Source organism: Rhinolophus ferrumequinum, assembly GCF_004115265.2.
Source record: "Rhinolophus ferrumequinum isolate MPI-CBG mRhiFer1 chromosome 5 unlocalized genomic scaffold, mRhiFer1_v1.p scaffold_110_arrow_ctg1, whole genome shotgun sequence".
Classification (NCBI taxonomy): Eukaryota; Metazoa; Chordata; class Mammalia; order Chiroptera; family Rhinolophidae; genus Rhinolophus; species Rhinolophus ferrumequinum.
Window position 1 is genome coordinate 6,887,436 of NW_022680355.1, and position 15,212 is coordinate 6,902,647.

Sequence of the window (15,212 nt, forward strand, 5' to 3'; positions counted from 1 at the left end):
TAAAAGCAGTCAAAAAGGTAATCCTAACAGCAACTATTCAGTATTGCTTTATTAGTGCTTATGAAAACATAGTTATATGATTCTCAATCTAAAATACTTTCACTATTACAATTTGTATCACAGTCTACTATACTACATTATTTTGTTAGTATACATGAGAAAAACTGATCTTCTGTCCTCAAAGCAGAATTAAAATAGCTAGTATTTGCTTAAAAAGAGGAAAATTATCTTATCTTTTCTTCTTGGTGGAATGTATTTATCAGGAAGGAATGATTAGACCAAAATTTAAAAATTAGGTTTACAAAGGTTTTTAAAACCAACTGCCTTGCATCTCAAAACTGAAAGGCAACAGGTACCACCAAGTAAGTAAAAACTTTAAAATTCAAACTGATCTAACAGTTTAAAAAAAGTTTCTAAAGTGACTAAAGCATTTTTGTAAAATTCCTCATTTTTGTAAATGTCCTACAAATTTATGATGAGGCAAAACAATCTGTTTGGTCCAATATAATAGGCAGATAATGTAGAATAATAACTTTTAATCTAAGGCATCTTAATATATTGGTTCTATTTTTGTAAATTATCCTGCATGCTAACCAAGAAATATATTAATTTTACCAAATAAACTGTTTCAAATGACTTAGATTAAAATTATAAAGAAGTGTTTCAGACTGACATTTTATGTGATATTCCCTTTATACCTACTCTTGACTATACTTTTAAATTCATCTATACTTTGGTTTGCCTATTGCACAGATTCTAAATCTGACAAAAAATAATTACTCAAAACACATAAGAAAATACATCTTAAAATACTTTTCTGTCACATCTTCTCATAAAGCAGTACAACAAATATACTTTCCCTCTCTCTTATTAAGTCTTACATGTGTACAAAGATTGTGGATTTTTATTTAAATAAATAATATAATATGCTAAATAATTTAAAAACAAAAGTTTTTAAATTACCAAAATCCTCCAGTTTTCTCTTTTATGGTAAGCAAAATATTTTCTAAGTAGTAACTATTTTTGTAAGTAGTAACTATTTTGTAAGTAGTAACTATTAAGATGAACTATTTTGATGCAAGAACTGGTAAATAATTTCTCAAAGGCTAGAAAAAAAACACATTAACGATCTTCATTTCATTTTTCCCTTCAAATAAAAAATTTTTGTTCTGAGAGGAAAAAGGAGAATAAAATGCAGAAGCTGGAGTCATTCATTGCCTTAAACAATTAGGAAAAACAGCTCTCATATGTGAAAAAAAGTGGGCAGAATTGGGTAGAAATATCTGGCTCTCTAGCTGTTTCTTAACATTTGTTTTCTGAAATGAAACATTTCTTCCCCAAAATTATAACCTCAAAGAACCTCAAAATTTGTACAATAAAACTTTAACATATACTTTCAAATATCATGTTTATGTGTGGGGAATTTTCTAACCAGATGCAATAATCAAAATTAACAAAGCAGCATTTTAATAAAACATGCTTTGGTACATCAAATATCAAAAAATGTAACAGAAATAGCCATATAAATATGACATGTACCAACATTCTATTGTGATCAAGACTAACTAGCAAAGAAACTTTGATTACCAGTATAAGACAGTGTCCTCACTACACTTAATTACAAATAAAATGGAAAACTTATTTTTGCATAATTAAACGCATGTTTCCTATAAAGTTCTTTTTTTATACTGTGTATTTAAATGCTATTGAAATAATGGGTGACAAGCTATTTGAGTCCCACTTTATTTTTACTGAATATGCCTTAACTGATAACAGCTAATTAAATTTTTGTTGCTTTTATATCTGTCCTAAAGATGGTATTTTCCCCCTTTTTCCAGTGCTTTGGAATTCTGAGGTGTCCTAAAAGCAATGTAAGAGAAAGTTATAGGATTAGATACCTAAATAATTTTAGAACTATTCGAAATTAGGTTTACACTTACAAAAACACTATTCAATCAGCATTAAGAAGCATTCACTGTAGACCAGCATGCAAAGAACAGACACAGGCATAAATTATTTCATGAATTAAAATGAAATTATCTAATATTAAATGAAAGAGGTACATTTTACCTGGATAAGATGAGGCAATGCTTTTAATGTAAGGCAAAACCAAATCCCCAGCTTGCATGGAAGCAAATCATGCCATTGTGGTTTCATAAGCAATCTAAAGGGAAAACAAAAGCAAAGAAGCAAAAAAGAGAAAGTTGGGAGAAAAAACATTTTTATAAAGATCATGATTTCTGTTTAGAATGGCTATTTCAACACAAAAGAAGAAATTTTTCAATGAAATATTTGACATGTATCACTTATTCTTGCCCTATCATGACTTGTTCTATCATGAAATACAGTAGTTAAGCAAATGCAGTATGTATAGCAAGTAAGAGAAGGCTTAGATTTTGGGTAAGGAGTCTCCTAATCAAGTTATAAAGACAAAGAAACAAAAGCCCTCTTTCTAACTCAGACTTTTCATCAGTTCTGCAAAATGAATTCTTAAACCTTATGATTACTTCGGCTATAAAAGACTAAACATCATCAGAGTGTTCCCAAGTGCTGACAAGCAGATATGAAGACTGGAGCATAAACAAACCAATACATAAAAATTAATGTCATTTGCAGTTCACTGAAGCATTACTCACTGATGTCATCAGACTAGAAGACAGGCAGAACAGTCTCTGATCTCTATCTCACATTGGTCCGGTTCCTGTCCTGCTGTGTGAACTATTTAAACCCTTTCTTTCTATGAATCCATAGAAGAAATGGTGGTATTTTTCTGAGTTCACTGCATATCACTGCCTCTGCACATATTGTCACTCCTGAGCTAAACACTAAAGTGACAGATTGGTCTAGTAATACTTTGTTTCTAAAGTACAGGGTACAAATTTCAAACTATAAGAATTTGGGGTTTTAATTACTGAAATATATATTAACACTTCACAAGGGAAAAAAATTGTAGAACTTTGCTTAAGATCAGAATTTGTCTCACAAACTAATATGGCACACTATTAGCCTTCCATAAACCTTCTACAGATATAAATGTTAGCATATCTGAAATGGATATACATATGAGGTTGAATCACATTAAAGAAATATTTCTAAACAGTTTCAAATTATAAAATATTCTTTATATGTTCCCACCTTTCATTTTTTTCTGAAGCACCAAGTTTTAATGCATCCACACTCTTGCCGCCTGTCTTTTTTTTCTTTTCTCTCTTTTTTCTACTAAGCAGCTCATCCTTAATGTGGAAAGAATTATGGTTACAGGTTATCATTAACACGTACTCTTCAAATGTTATCAAGACTCTTCTGTGAAGGGTAAACATTATAGAGGAACATTTATGCAAATGTATGTAGGGTCCAACATGATTAAGTAAAATCATCAATCTTTAACAATAAGTGTTGCCATGGTATCCAGTCCTTAAACACACATGAAGTTTAGCACTGTCAGTCATGTGTATCTCCATAGTAATCAAAGTTTTCTAAGAGAAAGCATTCAACTTACTTTTTCTCATTCATCCAACTTTAATAATGTCACTTCAAAAAGAATGAGTAAACAGATGCTAATTCATGAATACTGATAAATATGTTTATCGTTAGCATATAAATAAACATCCATAGCAAAATAAACTATGTACTAGTTTATTAGAAAAACGTAACAATTTTTTAACTAACTGATCTCTGAAATTACAAAATTAAACTCATTTCAAGTCTTAGTTAAAAACTTTAAAAAATTCTTTATATAACGGCCTGTGACACAAACATTTCTAAAATCATTTTTACATAAAAAGATTTCTATATGGAAGGTGATAAGAAAACATGGCTCTACCTTCTAATTTTCAGCTAGATATTTGGGCCTTCACAGAACCTTTTAACTAACTCAAATGCCACATTTTTAAAAGGAAGGATATTTTTTTTATGTCATGGGTTCTTCTTGACTTAGAAACATATCAAACAATAATAAATACTGAGCATAAAACTATTGGGATGAGGAGTATATACAGAAAAATTGAAAATTTCATCAGTTGAAAAATAAATGTCTGAAATTCCATAAAATTAAGGAGGCTAAATCATTTGATTTATTACCAACACTTACCAGTTGTTTTTCCAGGTAGATTGACCAAACCACAGCATAATGACCCACTGTGAGAATAATGAACAAAAGTAATGCCAGCTCAGCATTGCTCATTTTTCTCACTCGCCTGTAGTAGAATACAGGCTGTCGCCAATCTGGAAGTCCATTGATCAGAATATCATCATACCTACAGTAGCAAATATAACAGTTTTTCATGGGGAGTTTGAAATGTAAAAAACCCTTTATTTGTATCTATATTTTAAAAAAGGAGAAAGTAAAGAATTTCTCTAAAATAGATAACATTTATGTAGATTATCAGCATTACAATGGCCTATAATTTCAAAACACTGTATGTAAGTCCAGTCACAGACAATCTTCAAAAAGGTACACAGTAATATACTGTGGATACCAGACCTTGTGTTTTTACAGGACCCCAATGATGTGACTTCTGGAATGACATCTAAACTACAGGAGCCAAATAGTCTACCTCTGTGTCAGAGTTGGCTGTAAAGACCCCACCATAGAAGTCAGCAATAAAAGGGCCTCAATGGCAGAAAAATCAAGATAAGAGCTCTATTTGTTACTATGAATTATCCACTAATTCAATCAAATCAGGATACATTTTTTAGTCAATGCTTTTATTTCCACCTTTGTGGAAATATGTATGGTTCTAAGTTTATATATATATATATATATATATATATATATATATATATATATATATATATATATTATTTTATGAAAGCTTCTTAACGATGTAAAAGCCTATAAAATGAGCATCTTTTAATTTTGTATTGCTCACATTCCTTTAGAGAATAAAAAATTCCCAAATCAGAAAGAGATGTGGAAACAACCATTGTTTATGTCAGATTTCTCAATAAAACTGTTTATTTGTAAACATTTAAGTGGGAATTTCCTCATTTTTGGCTTTGCTGGAAGGAGAGAGAGTAACAAATAAAAGCTATCTTATTAATGCACTTAAATCAGCTTTCTTTAGAATAGAATTTCAACTGAATTTAAATTGACCTGTCAGACAGTTACTGAGACAAATATTTTTAAGGTTAAAAATCAGGAATAACATTTATGATTGTAAAACTCAAAATGGTCACAAACATACACTGTATGTTCAAAACACACAACCTGTTAATCTTAACTGAACACAACTCATTAAATATTCTAATCACACTATTTCCAGAATTAAATCTTCACTGAAAGGCCTAATTTGGTGCAACACATTGACCAAAATATTTTAATTAAAAATATTCTGAGTTAGTTGCAGGCCTAATTACAGGAATAGAAATAGGGCCTATATTGTCAGGCAGGTCAGTAGAACTCAGTAGTAGGTTTTTCTCAAGTAAATTGACCGATCTAGGAATAATAGCGCAGCTGCTAAACTGCCAGTCTTGACATGTAAATCAATTTAAATGCAACAACTGCAGTAGCTACTTTGATAGTTATTAAATTGATACCTTGGAGATATACTTAAAAAAATAAAGCAGAGGATTTATTACAGGGAACTTCTTTTTTCAGTAAAAAGATATTGGTTACAAATTCAAAATATATTTTATTAGCAAATCTAGAAAACCTGACTTTTACATCAATTTAGATTATTAATAATAATTGCAGATCAGAATAACCAATGTTCAAAGCAAAGGACATTAATTACTACTAAACTCTTAAAAGGCAAATTGTGTGGTGTATGAGTCTACAAATTAAAATACAGTTGTGTAGTGGCTGGACTAGAAAAATTTTCATGTTAAATATTATTTTTCAATATTTATAAGCAACACTAATATGGAAATAATAGGATTTCATCCAAAGCTATCATTCCTGTCCTCAAAAATTTATATTTAAATCTATCTTTGTGAAAACTGACTCATTTTAAATTAGAAGTATATTGGCAAAAAGGTTTCAAGTGGTATAATGCAAGATTACAACATTCGAATGAGGTCCAATGAATGTTAAATCCTGAATTTATTCTAAATCTATAGTCCACTTCAGATTTGTTGAGGGGGGAAAAAGGTGACTATAAAAGTCATTATTTTCAGCTAATCTCTCCCATGAAATAACTTCATGTAAAAAGTATGGTTATTAATAAAGAATACCTAAGAAAGTGGCAACAGCTACCCTAAGAGCATTACTAATTATTAAATTTGTTTTAGATCTAAAGTGTAATGGAAGAAAACAAGCTGAACTCATAGTTATGAATGTCACATCAAATATTTTATCACCATCTTGTTGAAACGCTTTGTTTCTGTTAACCATTTTCTATTGCACATATAAATTGTATTTAGTGTACAGCCAAATTCAAGACAGCAAAACTTCATGCACTGAACACATTAAACAGAACTAGATATTTACTAGGCTATGTCTGCCACTCTAAACAACAGTCTCCAAGGATTAAGCTTACAATCAATGCTCTATTGATTTTACTATCAATGAACATTATGGCTCCCACGACTGGCCATTTTAAGGTAAGATAGCTTTTATTATAGTTCACTTTTTAGAATATATGCTGTTGAAAGAGAAATCACTGCTTTCCTGAAACACTGAAAAAATAGATACTTTTAAAAAGATATACAAACACTATATTCATAAATAGTTTAAGAAAAAAATGTGTTGATAATACAATAAAATTTAAAACATCACTGTTATGCTTTTTTTTATATTCAACACATAACACTGTTAAAATGTTCTGTAATTGAGCTCATACAAACTGCTCTTAACAATTTGTTAAAACCCGATTAGGAATGTACACATTTATGAATGTGTTCTAAGAAAATACAAAAGTAAACCTCTATGATGAAAAAAATCACTAACGCAAAGAAGCATATGGAACTATAAAGGCACGATCTTCAAAATTAAAATATTAATTGATTCCACATATCCAACAAATGGCCTTATATATGTTTACTTTGATTTTCTTAAAATGTACATGATGAACATATAACAGCGGTTACATAATCATTAGTGAGGTATATTCTATAATACAATTCATCAAACATATTTAGCCTAATATAAACATTAGAAAGCAAATAAATCTAAAAATGTTTAAATTACCAAAGAAAAAATTTATGTAAATTTAAAACATCATAGTTTGAAATATAAAATAGTAAATATGAAACTAAAATAGAAAACATGTATATTATGAAAATGAATGTTTAAATAATTATAGCATTTGCCTATATTGTCAATTTATCAGCATACAAAGTTTGAATTTTTAGCTTAAAACAATAGCAACATCCATTTAGATCACATTTTGAACCTTAAGAGTAAAAATTAATTGTAGAAAGATCATAAACAGGAAAGTCTAAATTAATTGATCTCACTCTTCCTTTATAAAATGTATACACATACGTATATATGTAATATGCCCAAGACTGTAGTACACAGTACTTTATATATTGTATATAATAGGTATCTTATATCTCCTAATTGAGGAAGTTAACTAAGATTTCTTATTCTCAGGTTAATGTTTATTTTTATTCAAACACATCTGTAACCACATTTACAATAACTAGGTAATAGATTTGTAAAAGTTTAGCAAAGGAAGGCTGATATAACTATATTTTTCATCATTGAGTTTGTAAATAAAACATGATATTATTTATTAAACTAAAAAAATACTTACAACTTTTACAAACATAGTACCATAAAATAGACCAATCTCCCCCCCAAATTTAAAGTTGCACAACTGGGTTAGCAAAAGAATATTGGTTAAAATTTATAATAGACTTTAAATAAAAGTAAATATGTCAGTATTACTAAAGCACAACCTAGTGTATATATGAAACGACTGGTATCTATCTACTCAGTGCTTTATTTCAGCTAATACTCAGCGAGCTAGCTAAGGAGTTTAGAAAAGGCTGCTATGCTAGGCTTCCTTCCACTAACCAGAACTTGTTATTTCCATGCTCCAGTCTATGCCTTTACGAGGAAAAAAGGGCTTAGAAGTTTATTTACAATGTTCTCCTAGGAATCTACCCAACATAATGAAAACATCTGTTCACACTGTGAATATTCATGGCTGCACTGTTCATCATAGCCCCAAAGTGGAAACAACCTAAATGTCTACCAATTGGTGAATGGATTAAAAAAAGTGGGATATGGAATACTATTCAGCAATAAAAAAGAATGAACTACTGGTATATGCTACAATATGGATGTTATCTCAAAAACATTATGGTAATAGAAAGAAGGCATATGCAAAAGACTATGTATTACGTGACTTCATTAATATGAAATGTCCAGAAAAGACAAATTTATAGATATAGAAAGATCAGTGATTGCCTAGGGCTGGGATCACAGTGGGGACTGCCTATAAATGAACTTGAGGAAGTGTTTTTGAGGTGATGGAAATGTTCTAAAATTGGATTATGGTGGGTTACACAGCTCTGTAAATTCACTAAACATCACTGAATTGTACACTTAAAATAGGTGACTTTTATGGTACATAAATTACAACTAAATAAGGCTGTTTAAAAAATAAAATAAAATTTGCCTCTTCCTAGAAAAAGTAAAAGGGTTATCCAGTTTATTTCATTGCTATTCCCTTTTCTACCAAAATTTAAACAATGTACAATTTCAGTGAGAACACAATTATTTGTAATGCAAATAAATAGGAAACAGGTCTATGACAATTTTCCAAATTGCAAATTCCTGGAACATTACACATTAAAAACATTTATTTAATGAATATTTACAATAAATAATTGTGACACCAAAGAGCATTTTTTACTACAAGTATAAGACAATCTCCTTTTAGAAGATAAAACTGATAATGTTTTTTTTTTCCTCTAAAGGAATTATAAACATTAGGTAATTATTTGTAGAGGTGATTTCTCCTATAGGTTTAAATACTCATAGGTCACCTGGCCTCAGGCGCAAGCTTTAGAGGAATGATTCTTAGCTTGATTAGTTAAGACTTTTGCCTCAGGGAAAACCAGTCACCAAAGAGTTACTTGTCCCTCAAGGGGTATAAATACTACAGCTGTTTGTGTAACTGTCAGATCCATTTTTTCTACTAACACTCTAAAATAAATGCAAAGGGAACTAATCCTAAAAAGAAAACATTAGATGAGTCTGCCTTAATGAAGAAACAACTTATACATAAGTGATTTGTTCTGAAAAGAGATAAATAATTCCAGTAATTGAAAGAAATTGTTACAAAGTTTACTGACTTTTAAGAAAACAGCAAACAAAAAGACAAAATCTGATGCCAAAGATGTAGGAAGACTAAATAAAGCTATCTTTACAGACACATTCTTGATGTGTGAAACAAAACTAAGGGCTGGGTGAGAGAAACCAACGAGAAAATATGCACAGAATGACCAACACTTGTTTCAACATACTTCTAGGACTCTTTCAACACTATGGATTATCTCAAACCAGAGGAATGTCTGCTATGGTCTCTGGACCAATGCCAGCCCTTGTTATAAAGCAAAGAACACTTCAAGAGAATATCCTGAGTCCTTGCTTTGCAATGTGACAACTGAGGTATTCAAATTAAAGAGTCAGGATGAGAACCAACAGTGGTAGCTAACATTTTAGGATACAGAATAATTCCAGATAACATAGTTAAAGAAAGATTCAGAACATCACATAGCATAATTTTGGGGGTTGTCTTTAAGATATATTAGCCCTCATAGAGCGATACAGATAATTAGGCTGGCCTAGTCTAAAATCTCCAATACCTATTTTTTTCTTTAAAGGTAGTCTTTTAATGTAGAGCAACATTTTCAGACTGCGAATTGTGGCCCACTAGTGGCTCACGAAATCAATTTAGTGGACCAAAACTAGCACTGATTTTAAAAACAAAAACACTAGTCTAGACTAGCCAAGAATAGAAAATATCAGTCTGGTTCACACACACAAAAAAGTGTTTTGTGACATTTTGGTTTCGTGTGTGTGTGTGTGTGTGTGTGTGTGTGTCTGGAGGCATGATGTAAAATGTATTCCTTATTGTGGGTCTGACTTAAACTTTGAAGGCCACTGCAAGAGTGTCTACATTCCACACATTGTAAAGTAGAGGAAGGGGCCTCTCTGCTGTCTCCTCTTAGGTCACTGGCACTATAAACCGCTGTATAAATACATTACTACTGTTCTGACGGGGCACAGAGAAGTAAGTCTCCGAGCACGGGGGCTGCCTCCACTAACTAACTGTAAATGCAGAATCACTGGAGCAGAGTAAGGGAAGGGAAGGAGGCAAGAGAAACAGAAAGCAGGTATTCTTCTTCCACTTCCATCTTCTTCAGATTCATACAAGTCTGTTCTCTTACTCGCAAATTGGGTTTATTACTTTGAGAGTGAGGAAACATCAAGAAATGGTAATAACTTGAATATCACTAACAGCCTTATTATTCCAAAACATTTAAGGAATGGGGGGGGGGGGATAAAAAGGACCAACAAGCACAGATAGGAACTATTATTATCAAAAATGAATAGGCATTTATTTGAAGTCAAGTGGTAGTTGTATTTCCCAGAACATAAACACTCATGTTAAAAATCTTTTCTAATGAAGCCATGAGTTGCTAATATTATGACTCATGATCCTGAAATCTACAAGTATTGAATCAACCTAGTAAATATTTTGAATTTAAATTAACTCTGCTCTAAACATATATTTTAAAAACACTGCATGTCTTGGAAGGAACAAAAATAAAATACTAACTTATAATAAAGTGTTTAATGTGACAATTCTTTCCTTTATAAACTGAGACATCAAACTAACATCTTGATTCAAAAGTGGAAACGAACACTCACCTCTGCCTTCGTTCATCATCCTTTAAAACTTCATAAATGGCCACCAACTAAAATAGAAACATTACTTTGAAATAAGAATACTCTCAACTATAAGAAATCACTTAGGAAAAGTGAATGCACTATAATGCTTATGCAGAAAACCCTATGTGCTCATAAATACAATGAACAGATAAAACCTTAATTATAATTAAGTACGCTTTATGTTTTCAGTAACACCTTCAGAGGTTAAAAGTGCTTGACCAAAATAAATCTTTGTGAAAGATGCAGAAATAATAATTATCTTGAAATGTGCTTTTTTAAAAAAAGCAAAAGCTGTAATTTAGACAAGAAAATTATGACTATTATGACCCTCCAAGAATTTAGAGATTCCAATATAAAAAAATGTTAGCAAAAACTTACTTTGTAAAAAAGTGAATAAACACATATACATTGTATTTCTAAACTACAACCTCATTTTCAAATGGAAATATTCTACATATAAGTTACTATTTCTACCATAAACATTTATAAATTTGTCACAAAAATATAACAGCATATTTCACTTACTTGTCTAAACTGAGTTTCTGCATTTTCATCTTTATTCTTGTCTGGATGCAAAGTTAATGAAAGCTTACGATATGCTTTTCTAATGTCTGCAGATGAAGCATCCTGGAGGTGGTGGGGGGAGGGGAAAAACACAAAGCAAACTTTGTCAGAAAAAGAAATTCCCAGAACCTTGTTAAGATCTGAGAAGACAGCCAACCAAGTGCAGGACCCCAGGCAATGTAATTTGAGCAATCAGTCTAACAACCAGGCTATGCAACTGGCCTGCCCCACATGACTGAACAATTATTCAATCTAATTTGGCTCTCCTCTTAACTTTTCATTACCATACAGTCATTTACAGAAGACAGTATTTGGCAAAACTTTTCAAACACTTGCCTTTCTAAAATTAACCAATAAATCTTTTTCAGTAATTAAGAGATCAAAAAGAAACAAATTAAAAATTAATACATCTGTGTGCCTTCAAAGGTTGTTATTTATTTGAGAATCTTAAAGCCAGTTTCCCAGGCCTACCATATGTGGTTTCTTCATTGTTATTTATATTGAATTTACCATCAAGCAACAGTCTATGAAATCTTAATTTCACATGTCAAAAGTATGCTTTTTTTAAAGACAGTTAAATTTGCATTTATGCAAAATAATTCTATTTAAAAGTATTTATATATATTGTACTTAACACTTTTTTAGTACTGTAAAGGGTGTTTTCAGTGGTATCCAGTTTCCACAGTCTGCTTTGCAGAAATAAATTTGTCCACTGTTTATGTATTACTAATATAGTTTAAATGTATTTAAAAAGTCACAATAGTTCAGTAAGAGTACTTTGGATTAAGTGGATGTTAAAATCACATTTTATGTAATCCTGTGTGCACAGGTAAACTCAGAGAACATCATTTTACATGGCCATTATAAAATATAATAACAAATAATAATAAAATACAGTAACAAAGCACACACTATCAAGTTGGGTTTAAAACTTTATAAGTTTAAAAGTTATGCTAATAACTAACATAATCACAGTGGGACAAAATGATAATAAAGTTGCTTATTAAATTTAATCTCACTTTATAGCTGAATATTTTTCCAGTTAATTCCTAAAACTACTTTACTAAAAAGTTCAAATGACTGAAACACCAAAACAAAACAAAACAAAAATCTGTATAACTAGGACTAAATAGCTGTTAAAGAAATAGAGCTGAAAAGAGGCAAAGTAAGACTATAATTAGTCTGTCAAGCTTTCCTTTATAAACCATTATTTTCAGTATCGATTTTCTGGAAATTATTGCTACAGGCTATCAATTGACTTAAAAGTTTCAACTTAGGTGTGAATACCTTTGTGACTTGTGGAGGGCTGAGGGGCTATAAAATTAGCAGAATAAGTTTTGTGGGTAATACGGTAATAATTTTCATTCTAATCTGCTAAATGGGATTGATGTATTCCCTATACTTATATAATATAAGTATAATATAAGTATATAATACCTATATAATAGGTAACATGTAGAAAGGATGATTACACAGAAAACCTGTGATGGAAATTTTGTTGAGCAAAGAGGTCAAGTGTCAAATGAATAATCATTCTGTTTGGGACTTTAATTTTAGATTTTATTAAATTGGGACTGTATCATAAAGAAATTCCAAAAGTAAATTTCTTACAAAATAGGTGCTTATGCATTTTCTTGAGTTACAAAATTAATACATGCTCATTATGGAAACATCAATGACTTACTTAAAAATGAATATGACTAATAGTCACCTAAGGCATTTCCCTTCTTCTAGTCTTGCTATGCTGACCCCAATCCTCCATTCTTCTGCCACAGTATGTACCTAAATGTAAATGTGACCAGATGGCTCTCCTGTTTCAAACGCTTCAGTAACTCCCAAGTGCCTTCATCATCTGTCTTTTCCAATCTTTTTAGCTTTACCTCCCACCATCTTGGTCCATCTACCCGGACCCCCAGATCATTACACATTATGAGACTGTTTCCCAACCTTGTTTTATACCATTCAGCTGTAGATAGTTTCCTCCTGACTAAGGAATGAGCCTCTCAGGCTATACACAAATAATGCCTGCCTATTTTCTTTTCGACAATCTGCCCAGCAGGGTTATTTCACCAATAAGTGCCACCCTAAGTGGATAGAACTGAAAAACTCAAAGATTTCCCTATCTACAAAGACATGCTCTGGACAAAGTGCACCTCCAAGTAGCTTATGTATGTATTTAATTTTAGTTAATTACTTAGTGAAACTTAATTTATCCTCATAACAAAGTTACAAGATAATAGTTGTTATCAGGCCCATTTTACTGGGGAAGTGAGGCACAGAGAGTTTAAGTAACTTGCTTAAGTTCCTGTTGCTGGTAAACACCGTGTTTCCCCCAAAATAAGACCTTGCCTGACCATCAGCTCTAATGCGTCTTTTGGAGCAAACATTAATATAAGACCCAGTCTTCTTTTACTATAAGATCCGGTCTTATCTAACATAATATAAGACCGGGTCTTATATTAATGTTTGCTCCAAAATACATATTAGAGCTGATGGTCTGGCTAGGTCTTCTTTTCGGGCAAACATGATAGATGAAAAGAGTATTCAGACCCAGAAAATACTGCCTCAGAATCAGAGCTCTCTATGTTGGCTCTTTAGATTTGGTTAGTAGATTTGGGCTGAGTCACTTCAGAAGGGGCTACAGCTTTGGGAAAGCAGCGAAAGCAACTGTCACATTTTTATTGATCTGATAAACTATATGGAAAACATCCACATAACAACAATGGGAATATGGTCTACTGCATTTCTTAAGGTTAAGACCATGATATATGTTAGCTTTCCTAACACATTTGTCATATTTCTACTAGAGACCTAAATTTTAGAACATTTATTGCCAATACTCAGTGGATTAGGCCTTTTTTCTCTCTGGTTTGCAGAGAAAACAGTGTTGATAGGGCTATAGGTAGACTGGCCCCACTGTGGACATCAGATCTACTGGGTTCAATTGCCAGAATTCTTTTCCTTCTAAATTGGATATGAACAAGAACTATCTTAATACTTGGATAACCTGCATTAAGAAGAGACATGTGGTCATTCGTAAAACAAAAACAAAAACAAAAAACTATGAAAGTAATATGTGTTTATCAAAGTTGAAACAATGCAATGGGAGGGGCATCAGCAGAAACAGACTGAGTAGGGAACTCCAAGGGCCTGTCTATGCACAGAAATAGCAAATAATCTGGCAAAGACGGTCTAAATCAACCTTATCTAAACTCTGCAAATCAGTCATTTACAGCAATCAGACAAGCACATAATCAAGAAAAAGGTAGTTGATTCTCAGTTATGGTCTTGCAGATGCCAACCTGAATTCTTGGTGTGGGTTCCTAGTGCTGGAGAAAGCCAACTGGACTTGGTTCTCAAAGAACTGTGGTTGTTTGTATGACCTGTCTGTCGGTTTCCTGATAAACTGTGTAAGGGCTACCCTTCCTTATCTTACCAAACACAGAACTCTTCCAGGGAAAAGAGGCAACCATCCAGGACTTTTGTCAAAAACATTTAAAGGCAAATTTATTAGCTGGTGCCAATGCAACAAGGGATTACAGTTGGGGCAAATAACAGACACATCAAAAAGCTTGGGAAGTGAGATGCTTTGGGAATATGGGCTTTGAAAAGCTCCCACATATTCCTTGGAAACCAGAAGAACATGTGCATGCCCAAGGTGGAGTCTTTCGGGCTCAGGAAGACTTGAGAAGGCCCTGAATTCTCCCTAGTGGGTGACCCTCAGGCTGTGCGCAAGAAGAAAGTGAAGGCTAGGGGAGCATTGTAAACTACCTTAGCTGAGTGTTGAAGGCATGCC

At 32.0% G+C, this 15,212-nt stretch overlaps 1 protein-coding gene across 1 annotated transcript in view; it reads right to left on the bottom strand.

Annotated features, from left to right (window-relative positions):
• The window catches only part of DNAJC1 (DnaJ heat shock protein family (Hsp40) member C1), a 187,563-nt gene that overhangs the window by 106,987 nt on the left and 65,364 nt on the right, over nt 1-15,212 (bottom strand). Inside the window, exons 2-6 of the mRNA XM_033100587.1 lie at nt 11,378-11,479; nt 10,832-10,878; nt 4,091-4,256; nt 3,136-3,233; nt 2,071-2,164 (exon numbers count right to left, since the gene is read on the bottom strand). Of these exons, the coding sequence (XP_032956478.1) occupies nt 2,071-2,164; nt 3,136-3,233; nt 4,091-4,256; nt 10,832-10,878; nt 11,378-11,479 (507 nt within the window). The remainder of the gene's footprint in view (nt 1-2,070; nt 2,165-3,135; nt 3,234-4,090; nt 4,257-10,831; nt 10,879-11,377; nt 11,480-15,212) is intronic.